At 37.9% G+C, this 18,892-nt stretch overlaps 1 protein-coding gene across 3 annotated transcripts in view; it reads right to left on the reverse strand.

The window, feature by feature from the left end:
* Window positions 1–18,892, reverse strand: part of grid1b (glutamate receptor, ionotropic, delta 1b) — a 270,532-nt gene that overhangs the window by 122,681 nt on the left and 128,959 nt on the right. For all 3 annotated transcript variants that reach the window (XM_057358219.1, XM_057358218.1, XM_057358220.1), the window contains exon 3: window positions 2,040–2,324. In XM_057358219.1, the coding sequence (XP_057214202.1) occupies window positions 2,040–2,324 (285 nt within the window). The remainder of the gene's footprint in view (window positions 1–2,039; window positions 2,325–18,892) is intronic.

Raw genomic sequence — 18,892 nt, forward strand, 5'->3', positions numbered from 1 at the left:
ACTCATGAACTGAGGTAGATTTGTGGGGGTGTGGTTACACGAGGCGTTTCAGGCAGGTCTGGGTGAGCATTCGCTTTTGGATAGAATGCATCTTTTGTTCCCACACTTAAATTCTTGCAATTTTATGTGTCTAATACATGCATGTGCAACTTATAACACACCAAAGACACAGAAAAACACGTATTCGCGCCATATGACCCCTTTAAAATATTTTTGATTGAATGTCATGTTGGGTGACACGAAAAAAAGGGGAAAATTCATGTCGATTAACGCGAATTATTAGATTACAGTTCGTGACAATGTCACAAATTCCCTTGAGACTGTGTTGGTTTGACATGTCCGTACGCGTGAAGACACACCCGCGTCACACACCGCGTTTTTTCGTGTCACTCGCAAGTAATAAAGAGCGAGGAATGCGATGCTTCACGTTTGGTAGGAACACAGCATAATGTGACTTTTTAATGGATAACAGTCGTATATCCGCTAATAATAAATAATATCCCCTCGGAGGGTGATATAAAATATATTTATGGGATAGACAGCCACAGAAAAAAAATGAAAGGACCACTCCAAAAACAATTTTGGGGTACATAAAATTAGTAAAATGATCACATTTGTTTCATTCCGCCAACTAGTGATGACATTTCTCCCAAATAAAAAGATTGTTTTTATTTCCTAAAAACTGAAACAGGACCAGTTGGTCAAAATAAGAAAAAAGTTGCAATGGATCTTGAATACTGTTAGAAGTATGTGAAAGTACTGTAACAAGTTCCTGTTAAAAGAAACAATACTAATATTTTTCATGTATTTTTGGTTCAATTCAAAATGAATATATGAAATAAACCAATTTTCATTAGTCTTTGCATTCTCTCACTCTCTCCCATTGCTGTTTCTGATGAAATTCAACAGACAATGGACTGGAGTGGACACAATACACCCAGAAAGGCTAGTTAAAGACTAATCTCCTATTTTATTTTGTGGCTGTAATAATTTCAAAAATATACAGTAGAATGAACCCTATTATTAAATGCTTATTAGTATTAAGGCGATTGTTAACTAAAAGAAATCATGTAAAAATAATTTTAAAGTGCCTGTCCATGGTTCTGCATCTTCATTTGTTTCACAGATGAAATGAAGTCAAACAGTTTAATGGCGTGGAGAAGTAAATATAAATCATTTTAATTTGGGAATGAACTACCTCTTTAAGACAAAGATGTTTTAATAGTGTCTCTTATGTAAATGAAAATAATGCAAAACCTGACTAGATTTAGAGCGTTAAAAGAAGCCATTTCCCTGTGTGGGTCTCTTCATTTTGTTCACAGCTTTGTGTGTACCGTTCTCATTTCATTTGGGTAACCCACTTGGAAATAAAAACAATTCCTTGCCATTATCATCTACTCTGCGACTGGTATGATCTCAAAATGATCTCACAATGACTAGCTTACTGAATATGTTTTCAACATAACAATTCTCAAAGGGCGTGATTTTGCTCAATTCGGCTGCTCTGAATGGATGAGCGGATGTCCATAGTACATCTTCTGCTCCCACCCATTGTCTGTCTGTCTCATGGAAATGAAGTAAAATCAATGTGAGTACTTTTCTTCATGTGCTGCACCTGTGTGGAGCTCTAAACTACAAACACACTCGACAGCATCTTTAAGAGAACCCATTAAGCTCCTTCACAATGAACATTTTGTGCTACGAACACGGCTAGTGGCAATACCAAATATCACCGTGCCAAAAAATGATGGTCCTAAAAATAGAGTTTAACGTCCTCCTTTTCGTGAGATCAACTGGGAAGTTCTAAATAAATAGCAAGGTCTCTTTTATTAGAATATTACAACTTCTTTGTACGCCATCATACACAGTATGAATAACAGACGTGTACAGTATACAGCATGAAAAGATCAACGTGCATAAACCACCTACAAATAAAAACCCATAGCTATATCTGTAAACCATCAGGAGAATTACAAATAAATCATTTCATCAACGATAAAACATGCTATCCAAAAGAAGTGGAATGGTGAATCACTCACCATATTCACTATCATAGAAGACGATGAACTTCTGCCAGCGCAGCTCGCCAACCAACGTCAGCATTACATCGCTTAGACGGACGGGCGGCCGTGCCGCGAGCGTGTAGCGTTCTCCGTCGGGACTTGGATTGAGTTGGCAGGCAGTACGGGGCGATCCTTCAGCGTTCCTCTGGACGTAAAGATGTGGTATGTGCATGGCATCTGTCAGGGACTGTAGAGCGCTGGCTGAGGCGCAACCTGTAGATGTGACCAGAGCCAGGATCCCCTGTGTCATCAGTTCACATGCTGGAAGATAAAGCAATAGAGATAGAACGGATTAGCTTGGAGAGTTTTTAGAGCTGAAACAATGGACGTTAATCAAACAGATCTGCTGTTAATGGGGTGGATCATTTCCTTCAGGGCAAGTGAAGCAGTGCCTAAAGCCCTATTCGGACGGTAATTGTTTCTCACAGGGACGTAAGATATTTACGGTGGGGTAAATGGTGATTTTATTGCCGTCGGAATCCAGAATGTCTGTGTTTTTCTCCCACCACCCGCGGAAAAATCCACGGCCGAATTACCTACTGTTAATTGACAAACACCAAGGTCGTGCGGTAATTGAATTGCCGTCCGAATCCACATCTCTGAGTTTATAACAGGTGTTAAATCCAAAACCCAGCAAACACAGAACGTTCCACTAACGTTAGTTTTTGGTTCCCTTTTGGTTATTTTTTTGAGAACCAAAAAATAACGTTCTAAGAACGTTCTTTTCCGGTTTTATTTTTGCAACCAGAAAATAACGTTCCCAGAACGTTGCAGGCTGGGTTTTTTTTAAATAACCAGAAAATAACGTTCTGGGAACCAAAAACTAATATTAGGGGAACGTTCTGGGAACCAAAAACTAACGTTAGGGGAACGTTCTGGGAACCAAAAATTGTTTGCTGGGAATACGTTTCCGTGTTGCTCTTTTCGGGGATTATAGCATCTGATGCATTGAAAATACCGTAAATGGCAGCATAAACAGCACAACATGACTCGCATAACATCACATCACGCGCGCACCTGAGGCGCTTCTGCGAACGGAGAGAAACAGTTCACGGACGGCAGAGAGTCTTTATTTTACAAAAGCACAACTTTTGTGGTTATCGTGGATCTACGCAAATAAACGTAAACCCTTTACAGCTGTATGATATGATACAGATGTATGAATGATATCATACGTGTCTGTATGATGACCAGATGACACAGAGTTTAATACGTGTCGGCTGTTAACGTGACATACAACATATACACAAACAAGTTCACATAAATTCTAGCTAACTCGACCGATACATCAGGATCGCTGCTTTACAGAGAGCGAGATGATAAGAACAGAAAGAAGACAAGAAAAAACATGAAAACATTCAATATTGGCATTTTAAAGATCGATTTTACTCCATTATAATGATTAAATCTGTGCGAATTGTCATGTGACGGAGCACGTGGGAAGTGCATGTTTCGGGTTCGCAGGATTACAAACTCACACCTCCACCGTGAAGTTATGTTTGTCCGAATGCATGAGTTTTATCACCGAAGAGCCATGCAGATTTATTTTTACAGACGAGAAACAATTACCATCCGAATAGGGCTGACTTGAGAAGATTTTAGAGCTGAGAATAACTGCGACACCAATGATAATCACTGGAAATAAAACAAATCAAATAAAAGGTGAAAATGAGTCCATATATTCAATATGCCCACACTGACAAATGGAATATCAATGCAGGAACTGGACCTTGCCTTATTTCAAAAGCCCGTCATTGCTCTTCTTTTTTTTTTTAGCATTAAAGAGTGCACGTGGCTTGGCAATGTGTAGCACTTTTGAAGAGCTTATTAATTGTTGACTTTTTAAGTATTATGAAGAGGTCTATTCTATGGGAAGACAAACTTTGCTGTAAATGCCAGAGCTTTAGAAATACTGTACTTTGGTTAAGCCCTTGGCAGCTGCTGAGTCCCAAACACAGATGAAGTTGTGTGCCAGGCAAGAGAATTTTTAATGGACAATCCCCCATTGACTGCATGATTTAGGTCACAACAAGTTTGAATTGAATATGAATTTAAGCAAGAAACCCCATAGCTATAACTGGAGATCAGAGCATTATAATAGAAGGGAGGGCTTCATTGACCTGTGCCAGTAACCAACCTAGAACCCAGTACCCAAACACGACATGATTGTCTTTTCCTTACGTCATTTCAAATCTATAGGACACTATTTTGAATGTTGGTTAAGCAAATAACGTTCATTGTATGGACAAAAAACTGAGACACTTCTCAATAAAAAAGAAGTCATAAAATACAGGTTGTGTAAATATAAAGAAATCCCAGTAAGTAAAAAATCCCTGATTTTATCAGCCAATATACTGTATAAAAATCAGTTTGCATTAAAAAAGTAGTACGTCTATGGACTGTGATAGATTAAATACTTATTTTTGAAGGTCTTGAAGACCTTCGGGAGGGTCATTAAAAAGAAAAGCAAACCAGGGAGTGGAAAACTGAAACCTTGTATTGCGATAGACATGTTGTGTGTCCAAGGGCAACATCACGGTAGTTGATTTTCTACAAATGTATGAAATAACAAGCAAGTACAAAGAAGAGTTTGTCTTTGAACAGATTACCAAAAGCCCATTTTCTTTCCAATTTTACAATAATCTTTAAACCTCTTAATTCAGCCCGCAGTGATCACATTTTAGATTCAAATCTAGAACAGTACATCACTCAAAGCAGGGGGGGGGTTCTCTCAATGAAAGACGCTGTCCTTTCAACGCTTAATTGCTGACACAATTTGATACTCGTTGTCAGCCTTTGTATTAATCACAGCGAATTGAGTTTTAATTTGACTTCATCTTAATTCAAATCCTTGCTTTTGTGTTAATAAGTTCAGTGTCATGAAACACGACCTGGAGAATGACCCTATCGGCTAAACAGATGACTGAATTTCATTTTATTCGGCCTCTGATATACGTACATCTTATGTAGCTGCAGGAGCAATGCCAAGAAATCAAGCTCCGTAGTTTCTCCTTGGAACTTTGTAATGAACAAAACCTAGTCATTCATATCGCTCTGATTTAATCATCATGTTTTAATGAGTTCGTACCTAATCCTGTTAGTATATTAATAGAATAAAGCTTACGACAGCAAAATAACAAGCCTCTAACTTAAGTGCATCTACAAAGAGGTGAGTCTCATTATGTCTTTAACTTTAGTCTTGCAGTCTTTGTCCCAGAAGCTGTGGAGTTCATGAAGCTAAGGCCTGGGTGAAACTCCAATTACAGTTTAATTGCTTGTCTAGACCAGTGGTTCTCAAACTTTTTCGTTGTAAGGCCCCCTTTGTGTTAAGTGCATCGCTTTGCGGCCCCCCACATAAAGACGTATAATCTTAAACTTAGAATTTTAATTAAACCAAATACATTCAATTATACAATCCTGGAACCTCAATTCTTTTGGTTGGTGGTGTCATTTTTCTGATGTTTGATTGCATAAAATCTATGATAAATTTCTATATTTCATAAAATTCAACAAAATCTGTGGCCCCCCTGGATCCATCTTGGGGCCCCCCAGGGGGCCACGGCCCCCAGTTTGAGAACCACTGGTCTAGACTGCCCTTTAAAGGCATTACTGCACTACTTTTAAACATGTTTTCACATTCTTTTTAAACTGGTAAACGCCAAAGCTCCAATCTGCGACTTGTTTTTGGTTCAAATATATAAAGATCTGTGTTCATAACTGTCTCCTTAACATACCCTGATTGAGTTGAGATGTCAATGTTGAGTAAGGTTAACCAAAGATGCCGATATACACCCGCATTGACTCCACCCCTCCCTTTTGAAGCACTATGGAGGCAGAGAGAGGATTAAGATGTCATCACGTTTTCACTTCTTTCCCGAAAGAGAGAAGGTATTTCCGAAACGTGTTCTGTAGAACGGTTTGTCTGTTTAGGGCGACTGTGGACACAATATGCCATGTAAGGGGACCCACGGTGTATGTAGAAATAGCTCATTCTAACGCGTCATTATTATTTCTACATTTGTTTATACACCTAGTTATGAACACATAGTTATGTATATTATATTGTATTTGTATGGAGGGGTTGAAAATAAGGGTGACAACTTGTGAAGTGATGTGAAAATTAAAGTTGTCCTAGAGGCAGAGCAACTTATTGATGAACGATTATAAGACAAACACATGGTTTCTTTGGTATAAAATAAATGAATAATAACACCAGGGATTTGTATTCGCAAAAGAAACCAGGTTCAATTTCAGTTTAATTTTAAATCGCACATTATTTTTCAGTCATTTCTTGTGAAACATCAAGATGACAAAGTTTTCTTTGTGTAAAACTCAAAGCTCTTTCACAGCTTGGGGGAGAAGTAATGAAAAGTGTTACACAACGCAATCGATAGATGGATGCATCTCGGAGAATCTCAGGTCTTAGTGGAGAGATATTGAAATGTCATTTTGAGACACTGGCTGGAGAAGAAATCATGGCAGATAATCAACTTGTAAACACTATTGATGTAACAACACTAAACAATACAGAGAGCTTATTAAGAGTAAGACTGCAATGCCACTGAAAATTACCTTCAAAAATGAACAAAGCTTTAATTCAATAGTTATGATGTATGGTAAGAAAAGAGATAATACAATGTCTGCAATTACAATGGAGTATCTAAAGTTATTAAGATTACACTGTTGATTTTGAGGTGTCTTGGGGGTTAATACTTTAAACAGACTTCAATTCCCAATAGTAAGCTTATAATAATCATTTATAAGTTGCTGGAAATGTTGCTTTGACATCTTTTGACTTGATGAGTTAGTAATCTGCGAGGTTATCAAACAGAGATGACGATATACAGGTAAAAGTTACGAAGTACCCCTTTATTCACAACCAAACAAATGATCGCACTCCATTTTCACTGGATTCATTTATTCAACATATGGTTTGAATAAATATGTCTTTCTGAAGTTGTCTCTTTAAAAACGTTTTTCAAACGTAATTCTTTAAGCTCTTCACTAAACTGATTAAAGACATCTGTTTAGTGGACTAGGAAAATGCTCTTTCAATACAGCAGCAGTCGTTTGAGAAATGAAGAACAATTTGAACAGATAAACGCTCCGAAGAGAATGACATATGCTTTCCAGAATGATGTGGCAAGAGAGTGTGGAGTTATAGTTTCATGCTTCTGTCATATCATATACAGTACATTGAGCGCAGAAGAAAATATGAATTGTAAGGAGTGAAAAGATAACGTGTTTCTTTTTACCTTCACATTAGTGATGAATGAGCTGCTCTTAAGCTTTCTCACAAACGGCTGTATTTTCTCCTTATTTTTAAAGCAGTGGGCCTTTACATCAGGGAAGGATTTATAAGAGCCGTTACCTAAAGGGACCCGTGGACGCGCTTTTGGCTTTGGGGGGAAACTTGGTGAGCTTGGTGCAGTCTAGTTTGAAAGATTGAAGGCATTAAGAAATAAAACTCAGTACGCATCAGAGAAAAGAAAGTTCTGGATTTAGGATGTTTGCCTGAACAAAGGAATTTTTTCAGTTTGACTGGTGAGATTCATCCCTCATATTTTCTTTCGGACATTCATAGTGACGTTTGCCTTAAATAATACAGTTTATCGAAAAAAATCTTGAAACTTTGTAGTTACTATCCAGTCCATGATTGAGTCTCAAAACTGGCTGATCTGCTCACCTACAGCCTGACTGTACACTGTGAAAAACACTTTTTTTTACAGATTTTTATGTATTTTTTGAAAGACAGTCAAAAATGGTAAAATTACAGAAAAAGACTGCAAATTTACAAGAAAACAGGGGAAATCTATTTTTACAGGGAAAACACGTTATTTTACCGTTTATTTCTGGCGCCCCAGCTGCCAGAAAATTTCTTTTTTTAGTTTATTTTTGAAATTCAGTCAAAAAATATAACATTACAGAAAAAGGCAACAATTTTACAAGAAAAACAGGGAAAACAATTCAATATATATCCTTATGTCCTATAATTTTACAGGGAAAAAATATTTTACGGTATATTTCTGTTTGTCCAGTTTACTGAAAATGTTCCTTTTTTACAGACTATTTTTACACATAATATGCCTATTGCATATAGATATATAGGTCTGTTACTGGCATTATTTGACAGGAAATTGCTCAAGTAATATCTGGACTAACTAGTTTCTTCATTTGTTTTCAAACATGAAACATGACCACATCACCATTCACACACATTAGCATGTTGTATCAGCCTAAATCATCTTAAAGGAGTAGTTCACCTTCAAAATGAAAACTCTGTCATCATTTACTCGCCCTCTTTCAAACCTGAATGACTTTCTTTCTTCCACAGAACACAAAGGAAGATATTTTGAAGAATGTTGTTAGCAGCCCCCCATTCACTTGCATCGGTTACATTGGGGGGCTGTGTTGTTCCGTTACCAACATTTTTGCAAATATCTTCTTTTGTGTTCTGCAGAAGAAAGAAAGTCATACAGGTTTCAAATGACAAGAGGGCGTGTAAATTATGACAGAATTTTCATTCTGAAGGTGAACTACTCCTTTAATATTTCTGCCTCGATTCACTAATACAACTGGACTGCCTCTCTAGAGGTATTTTAGATGCTTGTTCACGGACACAGCAAATCAAAAGACACCTTTTTTAACCTGCTTCCATATTTTCTTCACCCGTGGCATTCAAATCCCCTTCACAAAACAGTTGCCACGGAGCGTTAGCAACACTGATTACTGTGAGAGCGAATAGTCGTTTGAATAGCGAGCTCCTCATGCAAATCTGAAGTTGAGATGAAACATCCTGCCGTTCTATGGGAGACTATGGCATCAACCCTGCGAGTTTTTCCAGTTGGCGTGGGCAGTTAAAGAGATGGCAGCAACACCTGCGAATTTAAATCAAAGCCGCACATGGCCTTGCGTTTGTGAGATGATGAGTTTTACCACACAAAGGCCCAGATTATCTGGATGAAACAGGCAAAGACAGCCATGTGAAGCTCGCATTGTGAACTGGAAGATCACAAAGCGCTGGATGTAATGAGTTAGTTGGCCCCTAACCTTCACGTCGATATGGGAGTGTAATTAAGGCTATTAATTACATCGGTGGTGCGGTGGGGCTACAAAAGAAAGCTCAAAATCATCCTTCTTTGCATTGCGTTCTTTGTTGTCTATGTGTTCCCTAATTTAGGTCCGTGTAGTGCAGTTGTTGAAGAAATGATGAAGACTTCAATACAGTTCTTGAAAGATATGCTTCACAAGCCCTAAACCACAACGTGTATGTCTTTCATGGAAAAAGATTACTCTGTATTCTTTCGTACTGAAAAGAAAATAGGACATGAGTCTGTGACGAGCTAGCCATTAAGATGGCGACTGTAACACAATAGCGTGTGTGTGGGTAGCGTAAACACACCTGAGATAGCGTGTAGCATGTTAGCCTGAAAGATTGAAGGCACAGCTGTGTTTTGCTATAATGTAACGTTTTGTTTTTTTTGTCATGTATCAGTATTCTATTTTTGGGCCAGCGCTGTAGGATTATACTTTTTTCACTTTGTATGCATGCAACAAATTTCTACCTTAAATGGATTCCTGCTTGCCTATGTCACCTCCTTGACTCCAACCGTCAAGTTTATCCGCAACATACACCCTAAAAATATTGAGTGTTTTCTTTTGTCTTTAAATAAATTAATGAAATCAACAAACCCACCCATATGTCAGAAGTACATACAGTAGGCCTATGCCTTAAAGTTCCAGTGTCTGTCAATTTAGCGGCATCTAGTGGTGAGGTTGCGAACTGCAACCAACGGCTCACTCCATCCCTTCCCGTTCGAAACACTACGGTGGCTGAATCAGAACTAAGATGTCGTCACGTTTTCGCTTGTTTGCCGAAGGAGATAACATATTTACGAAACGCGCTCTGTAGAGTTTGTCCGTTTAGGGCCACTGTAGAAATAACATGGCGAAATTCAATGCGAGGGGACCCGCGGTGTATGTAGATAGAAATAGCTCATTCTAAGGTAATAAAAATATAACGCTTCATTATGTAAGGTCTTTATACACCTCAGAAGACATAGTTATGTATATTATATCGTATTTCTGTTAATGGAGCCTCAAAAAATACACACAGCAGAAAGTCCAACCCCAGGTACGGTCTTCCTTCTATTTGTTGTGGCAGATACATTGGCTCTTTATAGAAGCCACATTAGTGTGGCTAGAGGACGCTAGGGCAGACTGTAAAAAGGCCACAGTCAGCCTGGCAAGCCTGATAAGAGAGGTCATGGAGTATCTAAAAACAAACTCAACACAGAGATAGTGCTCTTCTACACAACCAAAATACACTTCTATGATGACTAAGTCCCCAGTCTGTAAGTCCAGCAGGACGTTTGCATACACACTCTGGTTATTAATATATTTTACGCTTGTGGCTACTCTTTTGGCTAGGCTCAAGCAGCTCAAACACACGTATGAGAGCATTTCTCATGAGACACTATCTCATTAGAGGTTGATGCCGAGGCATACACCTCATTTATTTTTGCTTGAACGCATACATTTGCTCAAGTCATGGCTAGATCTCTTGGTTTACACCTCCATACTGGTTTCCAATAACGTTAATGAGGCTTGCACCATGTATACACCATGCAACTTCATTTCCTGTTTTTAATTTGAAACAAATCTACAACTGTCACTATTTTGCTTGCATGACTAAAATAACACTAATATGTATAAAACATCATGAAATCATTGCTATGAATTGCAGAGGAACGTTTTACAAGGTCTCTTGGCAAAATCACGAAGGCCAGTCGATGGTCTGGGAAAATCCTGAGATGACATGCACCTCTGACGCTTCAAATCTAAGCAGTCTCAAGTCACTTCTAGTGAAAACACTGTGTCTGATGCTCAGGCATTGATGGAAAGTTATAGACTCTCAGTGCAATAAGTCTTGTTTGAGACCATCAGCAAACGGTTTGATGGTGTATTGCAATTTTGTGGAACTGCTTTTGCATGCGCGAAACAACCTGGTCAAATCAATATTCATGTAAGTATACAGGTCTCCTCTAAGGCACTAAAAAAATTGAATTTGATAGCTTTGGGAAATAAATTAAATCACAACAGACCCAATGGCTTTCAGATACATGTTTTATGTATGTGCGGGTAGGAAGGTAAGGTAATGTGATGTGAGTGTTGTGAAATTGAATTTGTAATAATAATTGTTAAAGAATCAGTGCCTCCATACATAAACTGTAAGAGTGGCAAATGTGATTTTATTTTAGAAACCAGAGTAGCTACAAATGGATTATTCTGTAAAACCTCCCCTCCGCTTTTAAAACATGCAGTGCTAATGGGTCTTTTCAAAGAAAGCTTTCAAATGTTAAACTAGAACTAATTTAAAATTAGGATTATCCCGCTTATACCACGGTCATCTGCAAAGTTAAAGCTGTTAATGATGTTTACGGTGTCATTTTTGATAAGACAGGTGATTTTCGTCAGTCAATTTCAAACATTGATCAAACTGACTGGAACTACCTGTGCATTAAATGGTTTTAACGCACACCTTCCAGCCAATCAGTATCTAGTATTCAAACAGACTATGGTATAAATATACATATTGTATAGACGGTTTCAATGCAACAACATAAACAAAAGTCACTGCGCATGCGCGCGTTCGTGGACTGCCATTAACTTCCGGTACACATTCACAAACAATAGAGCGCTTGTGGATTATTTCTGATAACAAGCAAAAGAACCGTTACATGGCTAAACTAGCCTCTCCAATATTTTGAATTTAGACTGCAATATCAAGCTCAACCTCTAGATGTCAATGTCCCATACGCTTACAAAATATGCGACAAAACTACAGGACAAATTCAACAAAATGTTTATTTAATAAAATGAACACAACAAAATTCAACAAATCGTTTATTATACAATAAAATAATAATATAAACTAATTTTAACATAAAATAAATAAAATGTAAATAGTTATATTATTAGACACTAGCCAGACCAATAAACAAACAGCCGTCCGATGAAACGGTCTATATCATGTCCTGGCTATGTAGGTTCTTCGTTTTATGTTTCTTCAGTGTCTTCATGTTCCTCATATTAAAAACAAAATGAAACCCCAAAACGAATTTCAGTCATCATTTTCTCATAACATCCCAAAACTGTATAATTTCTGTGCCTTTTTTTTTTACTTTGTAAAGTATCTAGTCTCTAAGTATCTAAGTCTCATATTGGCAACTCTAAAAATGACAAGAGCACAAAATAATCTTGAAAATAGACCACCTGTAGTGATTCTGTGTAGGTGCTGAGTGTAAACGTAGGCCATGTGATACAATTGACCCCAGTGACCACATCTATAATGATTGGGTGTATCATCACAAATGAAACTATAAAACATGTCTTTGCTTTTTCGGTTCTGCCTTCTATCGGCCGGGGTCTCCAAAGAGAGTGATTACACCTAGAGTCAATGTGCCCATTTGCTTGGGTAAACAACGCTGTCACCATTGCTACATCAAACCCATGGAAGCCATCAGACCAGAGTAATGGGGTCATTAACATTGGCCTAGATATTGGATCTGGTGTCGGCCTGTGAAAACAGCAGGGTGGCTCATCTCAAAGATCAGCAGAGTATAATCGTCCACACTCATTATTAAATCACACTACGGCAGCAAAATGTCACCTCTTGTCTATTAAGATAAAACATGCTTCTGTCGTATAAGAAGGATTCAATTGATTTTCAGATCTGATTCGGGAAGGTGGTCTACTAGAACCTATTTAGACATGTGACAAGTGATGGCAAAGAAATAAAGAAATAATGATGCCCGTTATTTATATAAATTAAAACGCTGAGAAGCAATTAGCTACATTAGTGACACTGTGATTATCTTTTATTATCCACACAGAATTCACACTTTTAGAAGTGAAGATATTTTCTAAATGTAGCCACTGAACAGTACAGAGAAGCAATGAAAGAGAGAAGTGCCAAAGACTGTGTAGCTTGTATGGCATTACACATAAAGATCTATCCCGTGGAGACTTTTTATTAATAGCTTTTGGCTCTCAGCATCTAACAGAACTCCTGCTTGTACTTCTCTTGAACAACTCTCATCAAACATGATGAGTCTTGTGGACCAATTATAAATGTGACCAGTATCGTCATTATCAGGGGCGGATTTAGTGATTTGGGGCCCTAGGCAAATCCATGTATGGGGGCCCCAACTGTGCGCCATTTTACTCTACTGCAACCCTTATTTTTCTTCTTCCTCAAAGCACACAACTTTTCACCCCCAGTCAAAGTGACAGGGGAAAACTAAGCTTAATAAACACAGATACTCACTAATTAAAAAAATAATAATAATGAATTCCGGAATGAAAAACATAGGGAAAAAAATACATCTGCAGGGTTTTTCCTGGCTCAAAATGAGGCGGAGGTGGAGAAAAGCTCGTGTAGGCCTACCGTCCCTTTAAGGTCTGCGCAGCGGAGTCAAACAACCTTTCTACCTTTGAACTGACTGCCCTCTCCTACCAAGCACACAGCGCTCTTTGTTTGACAGATGTTTTGGTCATCAGTCATTATAACTGTGTTGTCAGTGTTCATGGAGAAATACTCACCGGCACATTATAATTGCTAGTGGCCGGGAGAGTGCTGCGTCTGGCGGGAGAGAGATGCGCTACTGCTGTAGGAGCAGCGGTGGAGTTTGTGTGGGGGAAAAGCAGAGACTTTGGCAACAATCTTTTTTAAATCGTTTGTTTTCCTCTCCGCTGGTGTAGCTGCGTTTCTTTGTTGTTTTATTTCCCTGCAACTTGTTTTGCAGCTATACCACACAGTGACACTCTCGCTGTGGGCAGTTCTAATTCCGCCGCTGCGTTAACTTTCTCTAGCTGGTGTCGAACTCGTCTCGCGCATATAGGGTGCTAATGGAACGGTCCACTCTAATCTATAATGGGGGGGAGTGCCTTCGTACTGATGTAATAACGTAAAACGTTAACAGGGATATCCCGACTATTTTGATGATTACTTGACATGGCTTATTGGTTAAGTCCACCCCTTCCTTTTGGGGGCCCCTGGTAGCTCAGGGCCCCAGGCGATTGCCTACCTTTGCCTAATGGGTAAGTCCCAGATCATTATAAATGTGAGGTGGCGATCACGAAGTATTTCGACCGACTATCTCTCGTCGCCTTAAATGCATTACTGAATAATGAGTGGGCGGCGCGTCAAAATTGCTGAAGTGGTGCGCGTTTGCTCGTGGATCGCGTCATTTGCGCTTTGACTCAATCCAAAATTGCTGCTTAAGCTGCAGTTTAAGTTAAGATATACGCAAGAATGCGCTTTAATATGATACTGGAGAGAGAGCGAGATCGTGTTAGCGCTAAAACTGGAGAGAGAACGAGAGCGCATTCGTGCTAAAGCTATCTTTTACTCTATTTAACGAATGTTGGGTCACATGCGTTCCGAACCGTAGAGTAAGGATCCGTGATCAGTTTCACCACTACTCATTCAATTGTCATGAAACCTGTGGTTTTACCATCAACTGTTTGGACTAAGAACCACTTCTATTTCACAACTTAGGCCAGTCCTGTTATTTAAAGCACAAGTACAGTAAATGTATGCAAATGTGTAAAATACATATAGTGGAGAGAACAGCTAGAAGGCCATTGAAGACATTTAAGTCAGTGAGCCTAAGAGCTAAAACTGGGACATATTTGCATATTTTTGTGAACTGTTGGCACACGCCTTAAGAAACTGGAACTGCCTTGGGTGACCCGAGACGTCTATTCACCCTAGTCTTGTTTTAAATCAGCTTCGGTCCTCCAGTTTATTATTTCAGGTACATACAAATGCATGTTGCACACCAACATTTCTCAACATTCAAAGTATTGGCCTTTCTTGCAGCTAGCAACTTTATTTAGGCCATGCAAATTGATTTTCACCGTAATATTGTCTTCCATCATTCTCAAAAAATGGAACTAAAGTAGATGTGTTGTAACTTGTCCTCTGTGTTCTTTATGTATCTTGACTTATACGCCAGTGCACAGAAGGATTGTTATAATAATGAGCAGTCTGAAGAAATAGGTATGGGCAGTTATTCTCATTATATGGCAACACAGCCTCACGGGAATTCGTGAAATTGTCACGAACCGTCATCTATTCATTCGTGTTCATCAACATGAATTTCCCCCTTTTTTCGTGTCAGTCAGCACGTAATTTTTGCGTGTCACCCAGCACGACTTCAAAAGTACTTTAATATGCGATATCTTTCATATCTATAAATCTATATCAAGGCAATCTGATGGGAATTCATACCTATTTTACAAGGTGGCTCATTTGTGTGAATTCCTATTTCCTACGATCTTATTCGTATGTTTTGTTACGATATGACTTTTCACTGTGACGTTAGGTTTAGGGGCGGGGTTAGGGTAGCCATTTATCATTGCCTTGCCACCTCGTGAAACTAGCATTTTTAGCTAAATTAGCCTTTGCGGCTGTGATTTTAGGGTTTGGGGTGAGGTAAGGTGTTGGTTAGCCAACTCCTAAAGCAGAGGTGGACGAAGTACACAACTTCCTTACTTGAGTGAAAGTACAGATACTACTGGTCAAATATTACTCCACTACAAGTAAAAGTTGTAAAGACAGATTCTTACTTAAGTAAAAGTACAGAAGTACGTGCTTTTAAAAGTACTCAAGTATTAAAAGTAAATTTACTTTATGTCAGTTGTGCATTGTTTTATTGTCATATACCTTATGCTTCTGAAGCAACCTACTGAATACACTGAGCAGCTCACAGTATCAGTTGTATTAGAGGAGTAGTTCACTTCAAAATTTGCCCCCATTGACTTTCCATAGTAATTTTTATTCCTACTATGGAAAGTCAATGGGGGGAAATTTTGCAGTGAGGAACTCCTTTAAGAGCTTTATATGTTTAGCACATGTATGTTTAGTTTAGATATAATCCTGTATAATCATTTAGCCTAATTATCTTCATTAGCCCCCTAGGCCTATATGTATTCATGAGCAGTGTTTGTTTATTTTGTATATTCCCTTTACCAGTTTTAGCAGCAATTTACCAGTAAGTAATAAGGTTCTTGTAAATAGTCAAGTGTAGAAGCCATGTGTTTGTTGGATTTATTACCATTTGTATTACCATAATTTAACTACAAACATAAACTATAGCTAGTATAATGAAACTATGGTATTTTTAGTTGCTGTGGTTTTACTAAAGATTATTAATTGGAGTATGGTTCCTATATATAGAAAATGGTAAATTTGTGGATACTGTGGTTTTACTGCAAATACCATCCCTGCTGAAAAAAACAATGAATTTTTGAAGTAGAATGAGATTTTTAAATTAAATTCCTCTTTGTAGTGTGTTTGGGTTTTATTCCAATATGATTTACCATCCCACCAATAGAATCCATCACATAGCCTACAAGTAGACAACATGTATCCATATTACAATTCCCATTATTCCCATTAAATCCATTACATTTTATATTGTATTTTGGGCTGGGTTCTATTGTTTTTATTTCAACAGGAATACTTCAAATATAGTTACTTCAGTAAAAACATCATTCATTTTCCAAATCACTTTAAATGATATAGCAGCAGATCAGAAGTTAACACGCACGCGTAGCTCAAGGTGTATGTGATGCTTATTTACCGTTTAGCCGTTATGCCGATCATTTTCATGACAATGTTTCTACGATCTTTGACTGATCGTAACCCACAGATGATTACACCACACTTTATCATGTGCCTTTTTCCTCTTTTATTGTTCTATTTGCCTTTTCAGAGCGCTATCAACGGTGTAGCAGCACCTACGTTTACATTAGTTTAGCGGGGAAGATCCCAGAGTTGCCAGATTTGCGTAATTTTTTTGCTAAATGGCCATTCAAAGGTTGCCGGAAAACCGCGAGCTTAGAAAAACTGAAATACTTGGCAACATTAAAAGGTCCTGGAAGATCGCAAGCAAGATAAATGACGCACACCGGAAAACCCGCTGCATAGAAACCATTTTCTACTTTTGGACCTTTTTATAAATGTAGTGGAGTAAAAAGTATGATATTTGTCTTTCAAATGTAGTGAAGTTAAAGTACAAGTACTCAGAAAAAATAATACTCAAGTAAAGTACAGATACTCAAAAAGTGTACTTAAGTACAGTACTCAGGTAAATTTACTTCGTTACTGTCCACCTCTGCTAAAGTATTTGCGACTTCTTTTGATATCAGGTTAGAAATATATAAATGTACATACACGCGCGGTCTATGTATTGAAAAATTGTCGTGCTGGTGACGCGAAAAAAAGAGGAAATTCGTGTTGATGAACACGAATGAATAGATTTCAGTTCGTGACAATTTCACGAATTCCTGTGAGACTGGGTTGTATATGGTTCTGTGCTATTGATTAGAGGTTGTAAACGCACAGGCATTTAAAATTCATCTGGCTTTTTTCGCTCAAAGAGCAGTTCAAAAGAAGCGATTGTATTGGCAGCGTGCAGAGAATGTTAATTAAACATCTTCAGTACCTTGAATCTTAAACACTGTTGTTTTGACATCTGTTTTAAGAGGTCATGTTGAAGGAAGGTTTCTCTTTTTGCAAAACTCACTGTAGCATGCACAATGAAGGTAAAATTGAAATCAAGAATATCTGTTTCTATAATTAACATAAAGCTAGTGAAATAAAGCTACTAATTAAACCATATGACATCGCTGTGTGCGTTTATCTGATAACCACTTAGCAAAAGGACATTCTGACATTTTTAAAGGTAAGAATCACTATTACTATTGCTCATACTTAAGATTAGTGATTTAATAAGAGTAATGCTAATGGCTTTGTTGGGAATAATCATGCTGATACTAACATACTTTAAATAATAGTATACAGTATTATATTACTATAATTATATTAAGAGATAATTATATTACTATACTTATACATGTATATAACACTACCTCTACTTACTACATTATCCATTTGCACAAGTGTACATACAATCTGTTAATATGTATATTCTACTAAATACTACCCTGTACAATGTCTCTTATATGTTATTATCCCCCATTTTCTGTAAAATAGTCTTTATTTTATATATGCATATTTTAGAATCTTTTAGACTGTAAATCTTATTATATTGTATTGTCATTGTGTTGAATGTCTGTACTAGAAGCTTCCAACACCAAAGAAAATTCCTTGTGTGTGCAAGCACACTTGGCAATAAAGCTCTTCTGATTCTTCTGATTCTGATTCTGATAATAAACAATCAGCACATTAGCAATTGAATATGTGTGTGCACAGCTCAGCAGAATTGGACTGTCCTTCATTGATATACTGTACATTCTCCACCCTTTATTTGATACTTTGCTAAAACATTCACTCAGTATGAGGGCAGAATTATCGGGTTTTGAACTTGGAGATGCACTCTTACTTGTGACTAGGGCCACAAGTACGTAACGATAATACCCTAGCAACCACACAGTACACCCTAGAAACACAAACAACCTTGTGAAGACTATAATACAACACCCAGCACACTCTAGCAACATTTCATTAACCTCTTCAAAATACTTTGGCAACCAGAGAGCAACGGTTTTGCGAGTGCTAGAGACAACAATTGGTTGGGTAAAAAACAGCGACAACACATATGCCTATTCTATTTCTCATCAATGTCACCAAAATGCAGGGCTCTAGACTAACTTTTTGCGATTTTCGATTTCCGATTTTCGGACGGATCAGGCCTTAACTTAACATTCTTAACGAAAAAGTTGTCAAACGTTCTTTTCATCTTCTCTCATCATCCGCGGCTACATCCACTCTGTTTATCTGACGGGCCTATAGGCTC

Source organism: Triplophysa rosa, linkage group LG18, assembly GCF_024868665.1.
Source record: "Triplophysa rosa linkage group LG18, Trosa_1v2, whole genome shotgun sequence".
Lineage (NCBI taxonomy): Eukaryota > Metazoa > Chordata > Actinopteri > Cypriniformes > Nemacheilidae > Triplophysa > Triplophysa rosa.